This window comes from Achroia grisella, unplaced genomic scaffold (assembly GCF_030625045.1).
Source record: "Achroia grisella isolate CSIRO2021 unplaced genomic scaffold, CSIRO_AGI_Agris_v1 utg157, whole genome shotgun sequence".
Taxonomy (NCBI): domain Eukaryota; kingdom Metazoa; phylum Arthropoda; class Insecta; order Lepidoptera; family Pyralidae; genus Achroia; species Achroia grisella.
This window is the reverse complement of record NW_026712653.1, coordinates 2,520,662-2,544,236: the sequence shown is the minus strand read 5'-3', so window position 1 is coordinate 2,544,236 and position 23,575 is coordinate 2,520,662. Positions and strand designations below refer to the sequence as shown.

At 34.1% G+C, this 23,575-nt stretch overlaps 1 protein-coding gene across 1 annotated transcript in view; it reads left to right on the top strand.

Moving 5' to 3' along the window:
• The window catches only part of LOC131841041 (protein outspread), a 362,804-nt gene that overhangs the window by 271,591 nt on the left and 67,638 nt on the right, over positions 1-23,575 (top strand). Inside the window, exon 3 of the mRNA XM_059189274.1 lies at positions 7,563-7,628. Coding sequence (XP_059045257.1) covers positions 7,563-7,628 — 66 coding nt within the window. The remainder of the gene's footprint in view (positions 1-7,562; positions 7,629-23,575) is intronic.

Below are 23,575 nucleotides of genomic sequence, written 5' to 3'. Positions count from 1 at the left end.
AAATACAAACTCCATTTTAAAAATTCTATTGTAAGTTGTAGTTTTTGGAAAAATAGTTTAACTAAATTAAAAATATATTAAAAAATATTTAAAGCAAATTTTACGACAATAAAAATATATAAAAGACGTTATTTGTTATTTTTTCACTCATTTGTCTTTGAAATAGGCACCATTCGAACGATCCAATAAAAATATCTCGCCGTTCCTTTAGAAATTTAAAACTGATTTCAAATAGTTATAATGAAGACATAGCTAAATAGAAATAAATTTATTTTTAGTTTATACATTTTAACTAATATTATTTTTGATCTTTTCAGTTTTCTGGTAAAATGGAACGTAATTGTACGGTGACAGACATGAGTAACTGATTTCTGTATGGAATACATAATGAACGATTTAACTGTAGTACTAAGTAGTCCTCTGTTAGATCTGGATTCGTAATAATGTTAGGTTTATTCCAAGTATTAACTTTAGAAATGGTTTAAACAACGACCATTTAGACCACGTTTCGTCCGAGTTTTAACAGATTTTTTGTAATAAGACCATTTATGTTTACATTGTTTTTTTTTAAAATAAGCAGCCAAAAATGGTGCTATTATAAATATAAGTCTGAATAATTAGGTCCTATTGGCGTTTTGTAATAAATAACCTGAAGTATTTTTTTTTCAAAATATATCAAAATACATATATAAAATATATTTATTTAATCAAAGTATGTACCATTTCTATTTATGCACTTTTGCCTTTTGTTTTGCACTTTGGACTGCCCCATCGGAGTGTAATTTTTTCCCTTGCAAGAAGTTGTCCAAATTTCGAAAAAAAATAGTAATCTGTTGGAGCAAGGTCCGTTACGGTGGTTGTCTTAGACATTCCAATTGAAGCTCTTCTAATTTGGTAACTGTCTGTTGTGCAGTATGTGGTCAAGCGTTCTTGGCGATTGACCAGCCTCGGTTGTTTAGCAGGTAGCTTTTCCATCCTGGTTTCTCAAATGCTGACAATACACATGCCAGACGATTACGGCAGTAATCGTCTGGCCAGATTTAAGAAAGCCGAAGTGAACAACACCGGAAATAGTCCACCAAACGTTCACAAGTAACATTTTTTGAGCCAATTTTCGCTTGGAGCAGGATTTTTTTCGCCAACAATGAGCTTTCCGATTATCGTACAAAATCCACTTTCCACCACAAGAAATGATTTGATTTAAAATCCCTTCATTATTATGCCGGTTGATTATGTAACGCAGCAGGCTACGCGCGTTTGTCGATTTACTCCATTGAATTCATGAGGGACCCACTTTTCAAGCTTTTTTAAAGGATTAAAACAGTTTTGTCACTAACACCGCAGCTGCAGCTAACTCGGACGAGTTTGCGATGAATCCGCTTCCACACTAGCCTTCAATTCTTCATTATCAACCTTGGATTCCGGCCGCCCACGGAAAGGTCGAAATTTCCAGAACGAAAACGTTGAAACCAAAAATGCACGTGTTTTCTTTGCGAGACCACTGCCGTACACATCATTAATACTTCGAGCCGTTTAGCACCGTGTAGCTGGTGCCACAGCGGATCTCGTACTCGTAAATAACGCAATATTTTAAGTTTTTTCATTTTGTATGCTGTGAGTGACCCAAAGTGAATAATAAATAATAATTCCTAACCAAAGAGGAGATATTTGAGATCAAAGTTACGACAAAACGCCAATTTCATATGTAAGGATCTAATATTATTTTTCTATTTAAAAAAAAAATTATTCATTATCTTAATGTTTTTAAATATACTCAATAAAAGTTTAATTTGATACTTTTATTTGAGAGGAAAACCACTGAATTTTTTGACGTTATTGGAACCAAATAATATGAGAAAACGTACGTAAATGTAAATTTCTCGACAACCCGAGAAGACCCGAGAAATTGCCCTCGAGAATTCTCGAGACCCGAGAAATTGAAAAGCTCGAGAAATCATGAACCCTAGTCCCTATGTATGCTTAAATCTTTAAAACTACGCAATGGACTTTGAAGCGGTTTTTTTAGTAGATAGAGTGACTCAAGAGGAAGGTTTATATATATAATACACGTACACCCGCGCGGAGCCGGGGCGAGTAGCTAGTTAACCATAAAATATGACGTTTATTTGATTATTTCTATGTCTTAAATAAATAAACATGTTAATAATGATTAGTCTATTGAATATGCAAAAAGAGTATCTTATCTCCAGGTGTGATGTATTTGGTGCGATATAGATTTATAGTATTACACATACAAACAGACAAGTAGACGGGGAACGATTAAAGTTATCAAGTTTATAATTAATGTCAGTGATTTCATTGTTTTGTCATATTGACATGCAAATGTATGCGAAACTTGAGATAAGTGTGCCGTCGCCCACACATACAGTCGAACTACTATTTGAGCATATATTTTTAACCTACTTAAAAAGAAGATTCAATTGGAGCGATTTTTTAACGACATTTTCACATGTTTATGTTAATATCTCAAAACAACTGAGTAATCTATAATGATAATACACAACTGATATAATAATAATAATCTCAGGACAATTACACAACGCCATCAAGACCCAAGTTAAGCTAACTAAAGCTTGTGTTATGGGTAGTCGACAGTTGATACAAATACATAATTATTTTTTTCTTAACTACATACATATTATACATAGAAAATACCCAGACCGATACAAACAATCATACTCATGAATACAAAGTTTGTACTGTGCGAGGAATCAAACCAGCAACCATTGAAAGTATATTGGCGGGTTAAACTGCTAGATCACCGACAGCGTCAAGTATTACTATTATTGTCAACTGATAATATAACTAAAAATAAAATAATATAACTGATATATATCTTACATTACTAAGCAATGGGACCAAAAAAATTGACAAATATCGTATTACATGTATGTTTGATTTGCAACATTCATAATTTTAGACGGTTCTAAATATTTTTAACAAATTTTGTACATAAAATATCATTGTTGGAAATGCTAAAACTATAACAAAACGATGTTTACAGATTACAAAACATTAAAATCTGAACCGCAAAGTAATATGAATCATTCGTATATTATTAATGTACCTACTGTATTTACTGATATATGTTATGGGTAGTTATCAGTTGATAACTACCCATAACAGAAGCTCTGCTTAGCATGGAACTCCACGGTGATTTGTCCTAGTATATTAAAAAGACCATCCTTCCTTCATTCCTCTTTCCTCCTTCATCCTTCATCCTTCATCCTTCATACAGGTCATTATAATGACCTAGTAAGGACAGCAGTGACATAATGTTATGTTGAGACTTAAATATTATATCTGTTTCTACTTTTTTAATATACTCTGTTTTTTTTGTAATTTATATTGTCTTACAAAATGTGACGTGTATATCTGTTGCTGTAAAAAAATAAAATTTATTATTATTTATTAAAGAAGTATTCTCGGGTATATTTAGCATGGGACTGGACAATTAGTCATTGTCCTAAAATATTAAAAAGCACTCCTAATAAGATCGAATTCTAAAATTTACCACACTTGATTGAGGGCAAAAGTGTGATCTGATCACAGTAAGTCAACACACAATTTACATGCAATCCCACTCGTACACTCAAACTTGTGTGGTATTCACACGCCGCGGCGCGCGGTGGCATCTGATTGCAAAACCAGTACAAATAGCATTCAGTCCGCAAGTGGTATATTTAATTGTTCGGTAATTAATACTTATCGTTCTCACGGAAAGTGCGGGGGCTTAGTAGGTTTACAATTACAACTCAGACCTTAAGGTCCTGAGTACAAATCTACAAAGATCAAAACACTCTATAGTTTAATATTACTCGGTCTAAATTTAAACCCTTAAAGAATACATTAAATAATGTTATCGTACCACCCGCCAGAAACTAAAATACCATCCTGATCATCTGGATGAATGGCGGTCCTCCACGGTGCGGTTTTCTAGAAACTTTTTGCCACGCAAAACCACATTGTGGAATCACCTTCCAGCAATGGTATTTCTGAACCAATACGATGTTTAAACCTTCTAGAAGAGTTTATCCCTTTTTAAAAGGCTGACAATGTACTTGCAATTCCTCTGGTGTTACTTTTGGGCGGCGGTATTCACTTACCAACACGTGAGCCATATGCCCCTGTGTTATAAAAAAAATCTTAGAACTTATTTGTTATGTCGATGAAAATATGATACAGACACTTATACTCTTGATTCTGAAACAATAACTTTATGAATGATGGTCCCGCCTGCACTAACGGTGTACGCTGGCGGGGCACCAGTGGAGGATGATAGAATGAGCATGAGGTCAGATCAGTTAGTATATCGTGGCAAATTCACAAAAAAAATATTACGATGACTTCGAGGAGGAACCCCGTGGAAATCAACCTATATAACTACATAACTAACCTTTAATATCCTTCCTCCTAATTAAAAAAAGGTTAATAATCTTATTAATAATACTAGCTACTCGCCCTGGCTTCGCACGGGTGTACATGTATTATATATATAAACCTTCACTTCATCTACCTTCAATCACTCTATCTACTTAAGAAAACCGCTTCAAAATCCGTTGCGTAGTTTTAAAGATTTAAGCATATATAGGAACGAACAGACAGCGACTTTGTTTTATACTATGTAATAATGATAAACGCGAAAGTTTGTGAGTGCGGATGGATGTTTGTTACTCTTTCACGCAAAAACTACTGAACGGATTTTGATGAAACTTTACAGTAATATAGCTGATACATCAGAATAACATATAGGCTATAAATTTCTCACGTGTGAAACCGCGGGCACAGCTAATATTAGATATTTATAAACATTACCCACAAAATTTCACATAATGTATGTATATAGGGTAAATGAACCATTATCGGGCATCGAACGTGCTACCAACAAGTGTCACGTATCACGTTGTTGGCACGTTTTGTGTGATATCTACCATCTACTGACCAGTGTAGGAGTGGTTGCAACAACTGAAACACTAATTATGTTTAATACTATCTAACCTTTAGCGATATCTTACTGTTACTGCAGTACAGCTATTTAATGTAAGTAATCTTGTGTAAAAGCGATTTATAAATAACTAGCTGTTACCCGCGACATAGCTTATATGTATGGTATGATTAATAATGGATACTATAGGGGGATTGTTATTTATGGGAATTAGTGACCCCATTGCTAGCACGTTAGGTCGACATCGGCATCGTGATAAATTCCTGTTAGTTTGACCTCGTGCTCATCTCATCATCCTCCACTGGTAGAGCTAGCCTATACGCACATAGGTCACCGTAAAATTATCTTCCATTAAAAAAAATAACATTTAAACCTTACACATTCAACAAACGCGATACACATTATAACGAAATACTTAAATTACAACAAGCAATGATATACATTATATACATAATACAATACAATGCAAGAACAAAACCAAAAGAAAATCAAAACTGTAAAATAATGAAAGAACAAAATGCAGTACGAAATAATAGAAGAACAATAAATAGATAAAAATACAAAGGGAAATTTTTATACACATACACATACACATAGCCACGTTCTCGCGTGTGCGTCGCAATGATTTTTTTATACTGCCATGGTGGCAAACAAACATAGCCTATCGGATGGTAAACGGTTATGGTAGTCTATGGATGCCTGAAACACCAGGAATGTTACGTGCGCATCGCCGACCCTTAAGAAACCTTAATATACCCTATTTGAAAAACCCCTCGCTGTAGTCGTGCGAGAAAAACTCGGCAGGTAGTTCAGTCTGCAAAAACAAATGAAGTGTACGCGGGAGGAAACTCCCCTGAAATATCACTGTCCGAGACCATTTATGTAGGTTCCAACGTGTAGGGATGAATTTGATTTGCTTTCGTATCTAGCGGTGATTGATCAGTAAATTCATCATCATTGATCAATAAGGTACTCTTTGGAAAATAAATGCTATAAATTTTTATGCAATTAATTACAACACATGTAACATGTATCTCGCTCACTCGCAAAGTTCTCATAGATTCTTGCTATGATTGATAACTTAATTCAATTGGCTATCCTTGACACCTTGTAAATGGCTATTAAAACATCAAACACGTTTATTTTGTGCCAAATCATACGCAATCGTGTATAATTTAGTACGTACTTATGCCATAATTATATGCTTTAAAAAGTACATAATAATATAAGTATACATTTGAAATTTATTTCGTAACATAAAATTTAAAATACCTTCTATTCGATTGTATTGATTATAGTGTGCGATTATTTCCTCATTCATTTAACATTTAATAAACTATATTTACCACTTCGGGGTTTGAAAAGCGACTTAAGGTCCTATTTTCTGACCTACTAAATATGTACACAAAAATTTGGTAATTTCTTATGAAATATTGTACACATTTAGTACTGTATTGGTCAAGTCGATTCGGAGGAGTTTTGTTACAAACGTGGACAATAGATTTTGTATATTAGATTATATATTATACAGATCTAATTCAGTTTGTATCGAAGGAAATTCTTTCTGTGACATCTGCATGTTTTCTAAGTCTGAACAAATAAAAATATATTTGTCCTTTTCGTACTCACACATGTCTGAAAAACAAATCATACCTACACTGTACCCACTGTGAAACTCTTAGAAACAAGTACAGATGTACTTACATTAATGCCGCTGTATTTAGACGTTCACCTTGTGATGTTGAACCGTATTGTTATTCAGAACGCGGCGATAATTCTAAATGACATTTAGTCGTTATAATCAATCTGGTTGCTGGTTCACGAGACCGGTCTGTACTATTATAGTACGGTAAAGGGTAGTTGTGTTTAGTAGTATCTTTATTCAAATCTATAATTTGATGTGCCCTTTATTAAAACTGCTTATTATATGGGATATGTTTTTTATGGATGATAATGGGCTTGGCTAACGGTTTACGCTGGCGGTGCATCAGTGGAGAATGATAAGATTAATAGGTATGACGTGAAGTTAGTTGGCTTATCGTGACAAATTCACGGGGAATTTATTATGATGCTTTCGAGGGTAACCTCGTGGAGGTGGTACAGTGCTAGCTATAGGATCATCCTATTAGCTAGCAATGGATTCCTCCCTATATGAGATATTAAAAGAGTTTCTTACATTCATGTATTACAATTTTTCGGTTCGACACAAGTAGGTATAATATTTTATCCTTTTTTTATGTTATTATAAAGGGACAGCGAATTTTTTTATATGCAAAGTAAATTCCGAACCAATTTATTTTTATTTATTTATAACTTTACTGCACCGACATCTAAGGATTGGAAAAAAAATATTAAGAATAAAATTGTATACAAAATACGGGCCTATCGCTGCTGCAATTACTTCCAGACGAAGTTTGTAAAGAAAGAATTTACAAATATTAATAGAGCTGCGCTCTTAAATAATTAATTAATTAATTAATTTTGATATCGTGTCTTATATGTAAATCTCCAAACAGATCTTGGGGGCTCTTTTCTTCTGCATGCAATGAATTGTTATTCATGATTGATGGTATTAATATTTTCTAATTTGTTACAGAGATGGCAACGGAGATGGTTCGTCCTATACGACGATGGAGAGCTCACCTACTCATTGGACGAACATGTAAGTATTTATTTATATTGGTTTTACTATATTAGCTGTACACGCGACTTCTTCCGCGTGGAATTTAACTTTATTTTTCTAAAATAAAGGTAGCCTAAGTTACTCCTTATTACATCAGTTGCCTGCCAATAAAAGTCCCGTCAAAATCCGTCCAGCCATTTCAGAGATTAGCCGGAACAAACAGACAGACAGACAAAAGTTGTAGAAAATGTTATTTTGGTCTATGTACCGTATATATATTCATATGCATGTAGTAAAAAACGGTTATATCAATATTACAAACAGACAATCCAATTTCATTTATATGTATAGATTACTAGTATATTTACGCTTTTACTATGTCTACATACATACCGTCGTGACTTAACTATCGATTTATATAGTCTGGGATGACTCCCAAATGGCCATTCAGAGTATATACAATTATTTGAATTCTACTCATGTAAGCAATAATTTCATAACATATATTGCATTAAATATTTACTATATATTATACTCAGTTCACATCATTACAACTACAGCGTTGGATGTACAAGTCCTATACAATTACTATAAAATACATATAAGTAACAACTCAGTAGTTTTTATAATATACACAGCAATATAAATATGAGTTAATCAACTAATCAAGACTTTTAATGTTATCTATAAAGTCACTTTTAATCGTTTAAAGTACACAAAGAATGGTAAAATACTAGCAGATTTATTTATTATCGTAGAAGATAGATGATTGACAATTTGTCATCTAAACATTCATACATACATCAGTGTTTAGCGAATACGATCACGCTCGTGTTTGTAATTAAAAAGATTGTATCCATTCCATAGTCGAACTCACATGCTGTATCAAATCTATTACATTTTTCCCTGGTATTCATAAATATTCATAATTACTTGCAACGCTGTATAAAGTAACTTGACGGGCGCCTATCGCTGTAAAAGGCAAAGGAACGTCGAACGAAAGGTATAAAAACCAATATAAATATGGTATAATCAACTAATCAGCTCCTATGTTAGATAAAAGTCACTTTTAATCGTTTAAAGTACACAAAGAATGGTAAAAAATTGCCTTAAATAAAGCAGATTTATTTATTATCCGTCAGACAATTTAAAATACAATTTTTAAGATGTTATTTATAACAGGAGATTTTACGCACAACTACATTGTAAATCATTTAAATGTTTGAGTTATAGATATTGAAAATCATTCATTCAAATAAACTTACATTGAAGTTTTTAAATAGTCACAACGTTTTTTTTTAATTCTCCTGGTGTTCGGAAAGCTGTCTAATCACAAGAAGAATGAGCAAGAAACTTGCGTTTGTCTCTTTTAAATAATTATATTATTATATGAGTACAAATAAAAGTTTAAGTGTGTGAGATAATTACCAGGTCAGACAATTAAAAATAGATTTTTTTAAGATGTTGCATTTGGAGAATTTTAGGGAACTACAACTAAAATTTAAAATGTTTGAGTTACGGTATTTTATAGCATTGATATTGTCCAAAATTTAATAAATTTAAAGAGTTGACTGGTTATCAATAGGACGGTAGTCGACGGTATAAGTATTGAAATAAACACTGAAATTAATATAATATAATGAATTTGTTTTTAATGGATTACTTAATATATGTTAATACAGTAGATAAGATTGTTTACTAATAAAGAAAATAAAAGATTGTTTATGTCACGTATAAAAAAACCGTGTAACTGTATGTAGACGGCGACAAAATGTCGAATGGGAGGTTTCAACTCGTCATGTTACCACATCAGAATTTATTTACGACTTCAAACTAGTTCGATGCTCACGTAACATCACAATAAATAAATAATTGCACACCGATTAATCTAAGCATCATAATTATTATGTATCTTGATGGGAAAGGACACATAAATACCAGTTTTTGAAGATCCGTGTCTCCAAATGTTGCTAAAGTCTGTGAGTATGAATGGAAAGATAATAATAATAATATAATAATAATCTTAAGACAATTCACACAGCGCCATCTAGACCCAAGTTAGGCTAGCTAAAGCTAGCTAAAAAGTTATGGGTACTAGATAACTGATACTTAGATTTTTTTTGTATATACATACATATTATGCATAGAATACACCCAGACCGATACAAACAATCATACTCATGAATACAAATGTTTGTGCCGTGCGAGGAATCGAACCCGCGACCATCGGACGTAAAGCGGTGTGCTAGACTGCTAGACCACCGAGGTCATCAAAGATGGATGTTTGATACTCTTTCACGCAAAACTACTGAATAGATTTTAATGAAACTTTACAATAATATAGCTTATACAACAATTTAATAGCTAGTATTAAATCGTTCTCTAAAAGTATTATAGATGCTCTAGCGGTTTAGCATTATGCTTTATTTCGATCTGGTTCGATTCCTCGCAGGGGTACAAATATTTGTATTCATGCGTATGGTCGGAGTGTTTTCTGTGTACGTTATGTATCTATTTATAAAAAAATACCAAGCTAAGCAGTGCTTGTGTTGTATGACAAGCCATAACACTAGCTCTGATTAGCTTGGGACTAGATGGCGCTGTGTGAATTGTTAAAAAATGATCAGGATAACTTTCACTTGACGTGAAACATTAACCTGACTTGGCGTATTCTTTGCATTTGGACCAAGGATTCTCATTTCTTCTTCAGACAGTAAATAATAATTTGATACAGATTATTTATCAATTGTCACACAGAATTCGTTAGTCTTTTTATACATGAAATGTTTACTTTTAATCAATCATACGGAACCTTTACAAACATATGAGTATATTTATACACACATGTAACAACTTCCTGTAGACTTGCTTTCGTATTATGTAACATTTGCGTTATGGTGATAGTAAGTTTTAAAACTTGTTTAAGTTAATTTTTACTACGTACCGTTATATGTCTCCTTATGGCGATAGAGCAAGAGTACAATATATCACTGTTACCGATATTATTATCTCACTAACACCTTTTCTATTAGGCACAATGTGTCACTATATTTTTATAATATGTTCACAAATGTTCTTTGGTCTCTGACGAGGGGCTTCTTCTCGCGTACACTTAGATTGTGGATCACCTGCCGATTTTTTCTTGAGAGACTACAGCCTTGTGGTTTTTCAAGAAGCGTGAATTAAGGTTTTTAGAGGCGGCAGCGCCCACGTGGAACTCCTGATGTTTTCGGCGTCCATAGGGTAAACGTTTACTATGTTTACTCTATGCTTATTTGCCACTATTGTAGTATAAAAAAATCTATCTTCATACTTTTTTTCTTTAGACCTTCGATATTTTTCTAACCAGTTTTTGACCGCGGCTTCGCTCGCGTTAATCCCCTTAGGGGTGGAATTTATCAAAATCTTTTCTTAGGGGATGCCTACGTCATAGTAGCTTTTTTTTTATGGATGATAATGTAATGGTGCACCCGCCTGCGCTAACGGTTTACGCTGGCGGGGCACCAGTGGAGGATGATCAGATGAACATGAGGTCAGGTTAGTTAGCCCATCGTGACATATTTACCGGAAATTTATCACGATGGTTTCCAGGGGGAACCGCGTAGAGGTCAATCTGACATGGTACATTGCTAACAATGGGGTCATGAGTCCACATTACTAACAATCCCCTTCCATAGTAGCTTTATGCATGCAAAGTCTCAGCCCGATCTGTTTAAAATTGACAAAGTTTCATACAAACTTTCATCCCCTATTATATCCACTTGGGGGTAGAATTAATCAAAATCCTTTCTTAGCGGATGCCTACGTCATAAAATCTACCTGCATGCCAAATTTCAGCCCGATCCGTCCAGTGATTTGGGCTGTGCGTTGATAGATCACTACGTCAGTTACCTCTGAGTTATATATATTTAGATGTTGTGTTGATGATCATGAGAAGTATTTAAAGTTGGATACATTACAATATTTCAAACTTATATCTTGTAACTTGTAATACATACACATGCCCCGCACTTATAATACATACATTTCTGTTTGTCATATTGGTTTATGTTCATTTTTAATTATTATTAAAAAACTAATGCATACGTTGTGAATATTTGTAATGAACTTGTTTAATATACTCTTTTAAATTTGACCCGGTCAATTAGGAAACTGAATCACGGGTAAACTGAAGTGCTCGTGACGGTTGTAAAACTGCCGAAATATCGGCTTAAAAATAAATAAAACGTGCTAACATCCTGTGATTTCTTCTAATTGTTGTATAAACGTGATTAATATTTCCATTAAGCTCGTAATAACGCAATGGTCGTACTACATCACCTGGAAGTTGTACACCTTATGCATATGCAAACTCGGCTCACATAAATTAATGTGATAGCTAATGAGAAACGCGGAACTGAACGAAACAGGAACGGTGTGGGTGCAGCGCCAACCTTCATGCATCCACTTATGATTTATGACTAATATGAATAGGTATATCAATGTATTGACTCAATAGAAAACAAGATACAGCCTCCGGCCAGTTTCAAGAGGGAAATCAAGGGCTTCAATATTTAATACCTATCCCGCGCAATGTCTGCATCTCACTTACTTGATATGTTACTTGGGCCGTATTATTATTAGGCCTATTAAAAAACAAGAGATCACTATAAAGTCAGGGCGTTTATTGTTTCTATATTTATCAGACCTGCGCAACTTTGCCTACATATGCATATCACTTACTTGACATTTATCATTATATTTTTCTAATTTACATAATGTCTTCTTAAATTATAGACTATGTATTATTCTGATTCAGATTTTAATGCAACTTTACTGTAATGCCATATTACTGTAAAGTTGCATTAAAATCTGTGAATCTGTGTGTGTGTTTGTTACTGTTTCACGCAATAACTATTGCGTGAAACAGTAACAAACATCCATCCATCCATATTCACAAATTTTCGCGTTTATAGTATGAATAAGAAGGACCATAATTGAAGATAAAGAAAAAAGAAAGTAAATAAATAAAAATTACAATTGAAAACAAAAAACATATGAAAAAAAGTATCAAATCTCAAAAAAAAAACATTAAATTAATCCCCAAATATGGCACTACTTCTTATGTTAGCTTAGGTCCATTGAATATGTTATGTCCCATATTCTTCCGCATCTCCGATAGCGAGAATCCATTTTCAATAGACGGGCCACTACTCTTCTTCGGAAGAAGAAGCAGAAGAAGTACACACGCACACCTTCTCAGAGCTGCGATGGAGATGGGGAAGCGTCGTTTCCACGGCCACCACCCCTGGCCTACCAAGTTATCTCACCCGCTTAAGTTAGTTTTTAAGTAACCAGCTGTTCATATCCTTTACTTACATTTACAATATTGAAAACATAAATAACCGCTTTAGATCTTCAAATATTATTATAATGTCATATGCAAATCCGTTCCATTTCGCATTATGATTTAAACGGCTAACAAAGTTGCAATGACCAGATCCTTTGCCAACAAAATTTATGTATGAACATCTTCTGCAACCGTAAACAGCCGCGAACGGAAGCTGTGGTTTATACAAATCTAAATTTATTTGCTTAAACCCTTTTAAACATGCAGTCGAAAATCTTCGCGTCATTAATAAACAAACTAATATTATAAATGCCAAAGTGCCTGTATGTTCTTTACCTCTTCACGATTAATCTACTAAACTGATTTTAATGAGATTTTATGTGAACATAGATAATATTACGAAGATAGATTTAGTCCTTTATTAGTAATAAAAAAGCACATGAAACTGCGAGTAATTGTAAATGGTGAACTAGCTCTTCCTTCTGCTGCTGTTACCCTTTCATGCCATGTTTATCATCAGATAGACCGTATGCTTGTAGTATTAAATATATTGAGCCTTGGAAATAATGACTTTGGACCGTCAAAATAAAACTCAAAGTTACCTACTTTAACTAAGCGGAGATAATAGTTTTTATGTGAAATCAATAATTTAGCAAGTAAAAAAATTGATTAAAGCTTGAAAAATAATACATATTACTTACTAATTCAACACAAAGGAAGTCGAATGCGTAAGCTAGTTTCAAAAGATCAAAGGCAAGTCATCAAGCCAATGGATTTAGTATTCTGCGTAATACATTCGTTGCTTGCTTTAAATCGATGAAAGTGTCGACATGGAGTGAAGCCCTTGATGTATATTGGATTAAGAACAGGACGCCTTACAAGTAAATCTCACGACTGCTACCCGTGATATAGTATTCTGCAAGGTAGTAAGTCATCAGCATATTTAATCTTCACTATGTCACCGATGAGACACATCCATACGCCATTCGAGGCACGTTCTTATTGATCCCGACGACTCCATAAGGGCAGTTAACCTCCCTAGTTGTCCACCAGTTCCGTCCCCACCACGTTATCACAATCACACGACACCGTCCTCGCCAGCGAAGACGACGACCTCAACCACACATTATAGCACAAACAACCGGGCCTGTGCGCGCGCTAGTTCGCTTCACACTAGCGCTTCTGATCGATCCTTTTTCCAATTCAAACTGGTATCGAAATTACGATAGCCTGACGTCGTAATTTCGATACCAGTCCAGAACTCGAACGTCAGGTTCGAAACCCTAGTGGTACCCTAAGACTTCAGACTAAAGTCATATCCGTCAGGCAGGAGTTGGCCTTCAGCCGCTGCATAAGTTCTTCCGAAGGTTTGGAGTGCCATCTGTCTTTGCCGTCTACCGTTCGGTGTAGCTGTAAAGGCCAGCTGCTGCCATCAGCATTAGGTTCGAAAAAAAGCACTCGAAATAAGGGCTTAAAGCTTAATTTACTAGATTAATTTCAATAATAAGTAATTGCAACTAGTCTAAATTTGAAGAAAAGACTTACGAAAGGAAATTTTTAACTACAGCTAGTAGGAGTATATACATATATTTTATCATTATTTCCTAATACGCTTATATTACTACATATTTGAATATTTTATATTGAAACATGTTTCGAATTCTTTTAGGCTAATTTGTAAGGCCCAGCGATATGTGGGTAGCTGTTTAGTGAGATTGGTATCTCTAAACACAAATCACCATCGTAATTGTTGTGTAATTAATGTCGGTATTGTTTTATTACGAGATTGGCATACAATCGCCCACTATTACGATGACTGTGTCAATGAACAGTCAGTTCAATGTGCGTTAGCAGAAATAAGAATCATTTCACGGTCATAAAAATCATCACTATTCCTTTACCTTCATCCTATTATTTGGGGTTGGTGTAATATTGACGGTTGATTATAGATTGACGGCCTCGGTGGTCTAGCGATTTAGCTCGCCGCCTTGCTTCCGATGGACGAAGGTTCGATTCCTTGCACAGCACAAACATTATATTATATTCATGAGTATGATTGTTTGTATCGGTCTGGGTGTTTACTATGTATAATATGTATTTATTTATGAAAAAAATATACATCTATGTATTTCTATCAGTTATCTAGTACCCATAAGACAAGCTTTAGCTAGCTTAACTGTGTGAATTATCTTGAGATTATTATAATTATTATTAATGTATCATATTCTTCCACCAGTTTCGTCATATTTTAGTGCATATTAGCTTTCACACTAGGCATCCATTTTTTTATATGGATTGGACACCAATTGTCTATATACTAAACAGTACGGTAGGGAAAACAATAAAAATATAATATAAAAACTCTAACATTCATAAGCTGCTAATATGTCCTACATGAATAAATGATTTTTGAATTTGAATGTCAATATAGAAAAGTAAATATATTAAGAAACAAGAATCATCGTTCCTAAGTATATCCTTCAAATGTTGTCCCTGACGGGCCTATGCTCTAAAAAAGGGCGAGCACAATAGATCTATGTAGGTCGCAGTTGTCGCTCATTAGCACGGAGTAATAGCCCAAACCCCATTAATAAAAAAGGGACTTGCAGATTTAATACACAATATTAGACCTTGTATTCTTCTTATATATCTTCTTCCTTCTGCTAAATCATTAGCTTTTGCGTGAAAGAGTAACAAACATTAATACTTACAAACTTTCGCATTTATAATATTAATAATAATAAGATTAAAATGAGTACAGATGTACCATATATTCTTCTTCTTATATATTTTCTTCCTTCTGCTAAATTGTCTGTAAAAGATTCCTTTAAGCTACAAAGCTGCCTTTTGTTTAACACATTTATGTAAAGTGGACCGTATCACTTATGAGTATAAAAACCTTGAACATTATATATTATACCAAAACAAAACCTAAACTTTACGTTATGTCCAACGGCTAATACCCAATTGTATTGAGGCGCGCATGCAGTCCCGTGCTCGCGCCCGGAATGCGGCCGCTTGTGCAAGCGATGCGCCCGCGATGGAGGCGGCCGCGCGGCGCGGCACACCCACGATTCACCTGTGCCCTGCGCGTGCGCTTCCGTGTGCTTGCCTAATATTTAACCCATATCTTCACACGGTCGGCCCTTTAAAGTGTGTCATAGATTTTTGCATACAAAAGCAATGTGATGTGTGTCATGTTTGTGAGTATGGATGGATGTTACTGTTTCACGCAAAAACTACTATACGGACTTTGATAAAACTTTACGGTAATATAGTTTATACATTAGAATAACATACAGGCTATAATTTATAAAGATATTATGTAAATTGACCGAAATATAATGATAAATGTCAAGTAAGTGTTTATACAGATGTATTATACAGACGAAGTTCGCTCGTCAGCTCGTATAATATAAAAAAAATATCAACACGTCAATAAATAATGTATGCTGGTCACGAGACACTGGATGCAACCAGAAACCCGTGGGATTCGCATACTAATACAATATAACATAGTATGTTCGTCAGGAATGGTAACCAACCTACAAATACTTGTCATAACTATCCACCGCTGGGCACTGGGTACTAAGCAACTGTAATACTTAATTCCACGGCCTCGTGGTCTAGCGGTTTAACACGCCATCTTATTTTCGATGGTCGCGGGTTCGTTTAGTTTAATTGTAAATATCTGTTATAAAGACATGTCCTTAACTCAAGTTAGTTTTTAAGTAACCCGCCCTATGAGAGCCAGCCATCAACTCCGGAGACAACTCCCGGCTAAATAATGTATACATGAGTACGATTGTTTGTATGGGTCTGTTTTGTATGTATTGGTCTTACAACATTGGTTTTTCAAGTCAAATGTGAATAGGTACTATTTGAGCTTGCGTGTAACAGCTTCAACCTCATCATCACTTAACATCAGGTGAGATAGCAGTCAAACACGCTCAAATTCAGAAAAAAAATGTATATTATGTATGTATTTAGAAAAAATACTTATTTTTTTTTCTGAATGCGTTTGTATTTATCAGTTGTCTAGTTAACCAGAACAGAATAAGCTAAGCGCTTGGTACTAGGTGGCGCTGTGTGAACTCTCCTGAGATATTATTATTATTAATTATTTTGGAAAAGTTATTTGATATAGGAAATGCTCAGACACACACGAGTATCGAACCCGCAACCATCGAAATGTGAGGGAATATTAGATTACGAATTATATATAATATATATATATATATTATAATCAAATCAAATTACAAACTTTAAACTATTTTGCTAAAGTTATTTCTATAGTCAGTCCGTCAATTATTCTTCTTAGGTAGCCTTACAATGAAATATAATAAAACAAAGATCATAAATAAAAAAGAATCATAGAAAATACCATAAAATAAGCAATATTCATAACAGCATTCGAGCATCCTCCGTAGCATTTTTCTCATAGGAATTGCATAAATTCCTTTTGTACCTGTGATCTGCATATAAAATGACCATTGTAATAAAATAGAAATATTTTTATAGCACTAACGTATTATTTAGTACTGCGATAAAATTTTAGTTAACCTCTTCGACATTTCGAATAACTACTAGCTTCATTCATTTCATTAACTGCATATTCATTAACTACTAGTTCCCGAGACTTCTTTCGCATGGAATTTAACGATAATTTATTTTTCTAAAATAAAAGTAGCCTAAGTTATTACATCAGCTACCTGCCAAAAAAAGTCCCGTCAAAATCGGTCCAGCCATTTCAGAGATTAGCCGGAACAAACAGACCGACAGACAGACAGGCAGACAGACAAAAATTATAAAAAATGTTATTTTGGTATACGTACCGTATAATATATATTCATATGCATGAAATAAAAAACTGTTATTTAAATATTACAAACAGACACTCCAGAAAATTAAAGTTAAATTCCACGCGGACGAAGTCGCGGGATCAGCTAGTTAATATATTTACAAACTAAAATTAACCCTTTTAAAATTATCAATAACACGTATGAAATTACGATGTTTTAATCTATTTACTTAGATATAATAGTAAGGAGCTACGGGAAACCTAAACATCCAACAGCAATGAATTGAAAACACAAGAGATGATGACCGTCCAACATAAAATATAAAATAGGTTCGTACTTGCAGCGTATGTTTAGTTGCGAAATAACAGTGGCTGTAATAAATAGTGATTTGCTCTAGCATTCGCTCTAAAACGTCATGGAAACAGCAAAAGGCGGGTTTAGACGCCTGGATCGAGCGTCTCACGTTTGTCTTAAGACATGGGAGAGAGCGATTTTGAAATATAACTTACTTACCTAATATATTGCTTACTAATATTATAAATGCGAAAGTAACTCTGTCTGTCTGTCTCGCTTTCACGCCAAAACTATTAAACCTATTTAAATGTAATTTGGTACGCAGATAGCCTAGACCCTGAAAAAGGACATAGGCTACTTTTTAGTACGAAAAAAGGGCTGTAATGGAGGGGAGTTGAAAGGCGAGATAAAGTTCTATGGAAGTATCGTCATTTTTAAAGCTAGAAGCTTGAAACTTATTTTTTAGGCTATTGATGAAATATAAATTTATTTATTTGTTTAAATAACTTTTGTTAAGTAAAGAGACGAACGCTGCATTCCAGTGCCGGATCCATCGTGTATCAGCGAGGGAAACTCCGAGCAGTTCCCGGGACTTATAACCTGAGTAAAGGTTTTATGGGCCCCCTTGTCGAAATAATCCTATAAATGAACTTTTAAACAATTTCTGTCAATCATTTAAAACATTTTCTCCGTCAATAGCTGCCTCCCGTAGCTTGGACACCAAAAAACAATCATTAGCGCTCGCGGCGTCTCGCGACATATATACTGCCTGTTTACTATGTAAATGCTGCTGAGTTAATCTGCATAACACATGCAACGGAAAAAAGAGGTTAGTACACCACTACGGAGCGGATGTGGTTCTCATCTAACGTGTCCTAGAAATGATTTGCTGCAACCAAACACCTGACATTATGTAAGCGATCATTATTATTATTACTCCGCTCATTTTGCCTTTAGTGAAGCAAAGACACAGAACGCTCCTTGTTATTCTAATTGTACAGTTTCCGATATTCCTGTCTTAGCCTCTAGTTTTCATGTTCTTAAAAGCTTGAAAACATTCCCTCTTACATCGTCATTATCATAATCAATATGTTTATTCTCTAACTACTGTTGATCAAGAGCGTCTTCAATAAACATGTTTTATACGTGTTTTTTATTTCCTGGAACAAATTTGATGACTACATTCCATTTTGATCCTTTTCTTAATTTCATATTTTACACTTTTTTAATTTCCTGGAATATATTTGATATCGTCATTCCATTTTATGCTTTCTTAATCCTTTAATATTTTGATCTTGAGCTATTTACTCGTTACTAAATAACATGCTTACCAGATGGCGAATATTCACTTTGTCAGTAAGCTAGCTGTTACTTAAGTACTGTACGAACATTCATCCCTTATTTCACCCCCTTCCAAATTACTTATGATTATAAAAGATATCCTATGATCGTTCTCGTCATACAATCTATCTTGTTATGCAATGTAATTATGATCCATAAAGCCGTTTAGTCGTGGAAAGGTTATAAATGTGACTGACATTTTCACATTTATAATTTCACATTTATAATATTATAATAGCGATATCCTCTAGAAAGGTTTCAGTAATACTTATAGGTTCAGGGTTACTTCTGCTGATGCGAGTTTTCCACAGTGTAAGGCGTAAAGTAACATTATTTTAAAGTGAATGAAAAAACACAATAATCAGTAAACTGAATTCGTTTTTTTACTAAGCTCCAATTTGTCACTAAATGGTAGATAAGTGCTTTTTACGTTAGAAAGTGGTTTGGCCCTAACTATATCTTAGTATCACCCCTTTTATTGTTATCTACTCAGCAAATGGAGTTTTTTATCTATCGGTGTCTCAAGGGTGTGTCTTTTTAAATGGTATACATTTAGATAGAATTTAAATTAATGCGTTCAGACCACACCAGTCGTCGATATCTACGTACTTATTACTAGCTACGTGTTGTATTAAACCTTGTATGACTATAACATTAAGTATTATATCTATTTATAGTTTGTTTAATAAAATTAATTGTTTAGAATCTTATTTATAATAATAATAAATGATAATAAATAGCCCTGTACAATTAACGCACCGCCATCTAGTCCCACGGTTAGCAGAGCTTTTATTATGGGTAGATAACTGATATAAATACTTAGATTTGTTTGCAAATACATACATTTTAGACAGAAAACACCCAGACCGATACAAACAATCACATTCATGAATAAAATGTTTTGTTTATGTGTCATACTGTAATTTCACAAAATTTGCTAGAAGTAGGTGAAACATTCGAGTTTGAATATAATATATATCATAATTTTAAGTTCTTTAAATGATTATTTAGATTATTCTTCTGCCACATTTAGCATATAGATACAGCTAAGATATACAGGCGAGAATCTTTTCTGGTACACTTTCGTAGAATCGATTATTTTCATGAATACGATTTCGAATTGATATGTTCGAATGATATGAATTCGATCGCGTGAAGCCAGTCTGCAGATCATATCGTTCATTTGTTATTCATGTAGATATTGAGTAGGGTGTCCACGATTATTTGCGACTACGAGTCGTGACGCTGTAAATCATTCACCGTTGATGCCCTTGAAGACAACTTAATGGAGGTTAGGGTGTAGTATATATCATAAGAGGCAAGCGGAGAATGTCATTATTAGAACGTTGTAATATATTTTTTACTTATTTCCATTGTTATTATGTTAGTTCTCCTCGGTTATTTTCATCTTAAACTGCAGCTAACTATTTCCAGTAGAGTTACTACTGGAAATAACTAATATCACACTAAACACTGAATGTAATTTTCACAATTGTTTTTTCTTTCACAACACATTCAATTATTTTATAGTTTGCTTAATTAATTTATTAATTTAAATTATTATATGCCACACTACATCATTTTGTTGCTAAATATTGGTCACTATTACTTACGACGCTATTTTTATTCAGACAGTTCATGTAAAGTGCTGTCTCCAATAGGTGGTGATGATCATTAGTAAGTAAAAATAATACAAGTTATTATATATGCATTACACTTTCGCTATATAATTATACAGTCAATGGTAAAGCAATGGTATTTCCGAACGATATTGAAACCTACGAGAAAAGAGTTGTTCCTTCTTAAAAGGTCCACAACTCACTTGCAATTCCCTTAGTCTTATGCACCCCCGGGTGCTCATGGGCGGCGGTACCACTTACTATCAGATCATCAGGTAAGCTGCGAGCTCATTTGTGCCCTATGCTATATAAAAAATAATATTATATTTATTTATAAGTTTAACTTACACGCCCATCGCTCATCACTTGAACAGTTTTAATACGTGGAGTGTATTAAATACATTTTGCGGTCCACATATCAGGAGAGGTTGACATCTGAGAGTTTTGAGCGTATCTACTGAAAATAAGGGCAACTTAAGTAGCATTTAATGTGGGCCGCACTACCGACATTTAGTTGACATAAACTGTCTCGGTGAAAGTTCATTCAAAAAATGAGACAAGTGCAAACATTACTCGCGGCTTCCATGGTTCCGTAATATTGAATATCAATAATTTAAACTTTTTTCGACCATATTGTGAATTGGTATTTTCGAACTGATACGATATTGAAACCTTCTAGTAAGATCTTATTACTCTAAAACACTGCACTTGCTCGAAATTCCGGGTGCTCATGGGCAGTGGTAAACACTTCTTCAAAAGAACTTATTCCTTCTTAAAAGACCAGTGCAATTCCCCTGGTGTTTATGGGCGGCGATAATCACTCAGATCAACCGTAAGCGCGTTTGTTCTTTTGCTATAAAATCTAGAAATTAATATTTATGAACAAGAAGCATTAATACCAAAGTATAAGTAGTAAGCATGTGAGTTCCATGTGAGTCTTCTAATGTACGGAACCCTAAAAATGGCTGCCATTTCAAAGGAATGCAAAACGAGCGTTTAATTTAGTTTGAAAATGTCTGTTGAAACGTGACACGAGTGGACAGGATTTTAATCGAAAAGTTTTACTTTCGTAACTCGTAGGTACTGTATTTTTTACCAATTTGAAAAGACTCCGTCTTAATTTTTATTAATTGACAAACAAACTCACTTTTATTGAGTTTCTTAAATATAGTATAATATACTGACATTACTCAATCTAATCTTATAGACATATGTTGGCTTGTTGAGATAAAAAACATATAAAGGAAAGGATTAAGTGATATATAAATAATTATACAATTCTTACAGCACCATGTAATTAGAGTAAGTAGAGCTTGTGTTATGAGCACTGAACAGGTAATAGATACTTATATACATTTTTAATACATTCCTAATATGCAGAAAACAACATAGACTAATACAAATGATCATAATCATGAATATCTCTTTGCATCATACGAGGAATCGAAGTCGCGACCATCGGAATTTAGGCGGTGAGTTAACCGCTAGACTACCGAGGTCGTGTGATATTTCGTTGTGGAATAAAAGTCATATATAGCTAATTAAATAATATATTGCATTCGCTGATAATACATATATAGATAATAGAGTTTTTAACGATTTTTTTACTTTATATATTACTAGTAGAATCCCGTGGTGCTCCCCGAATAATAACAAATATTACACGCTAATATCTTTCAGGTGAAACTATTTTCATTAATATTAAGTCAGTCATATAAGCTTTATGTACAAACAAAAATCAAAATTTTCCCCTTTGTAATGTAAATGTCTTGTAACCTGGACGAAGCCGGGAGAGTTTGCTAGTATATAATATTAATAGTACTATAAATTCAAACCGTGTCAGTATATCAGCTGTCACCAGACAGTTATCTGAGCGTAAGCCGATTAACCTAATCAGGTAATCACAGATCAGCTGATCACTGGGCCCTTAACCTAACTGGACACGACAGCGACAGGCCAACTCGAAAGCACAGGTTTATTTTAGCACTGACGTCTTGCCACGGCTTTGCCCGGGTGATTTTGTGAGTTTTGTATATATTAACATGTGTTGTGTCAATAATGTACCTTATAGTAAAGAAAGTGTATTTTTTTATTGGGATTTTGGGCTATTATCAGCTGCCAAGACCTGTACTGTAACCTTTGAACTTTGCTCGCCTTTTTCAGTGTTCGCTACCTAGACCCGTAAGGGACAACAATTGAAGGATATTCTTAGGAGCGCTGTATGTATACACTCTAAAGAGTACTCTTTTCAAAGAAGATATTTCCTTCATGCATGAGTATGTTATAGCCATATAAGAAGTGGCGTTTCCTCTTTTGCTTGGCAAAATCTGCAGATTGTTGTTAAGATAAGGCCTAATTTCGCCATGTGCTTCTTCAATATGTAGTGTCTAGTGAGGGCCCATATCACATGGATCATAATCCATATATTGTTTTTACTTTTTAGTGCAACAATTTCGTAATTTTACACTAACCTCGCTATATTTATATTATTCGAATAGATTTTTTTTTATGACATTTTACATTATGCTATAGCAGTGGCCATTCAACGAAAATAAATCCTCGGAGACATTCTGCGCTTTTGGGAGGAACTTGGCTGGCTAC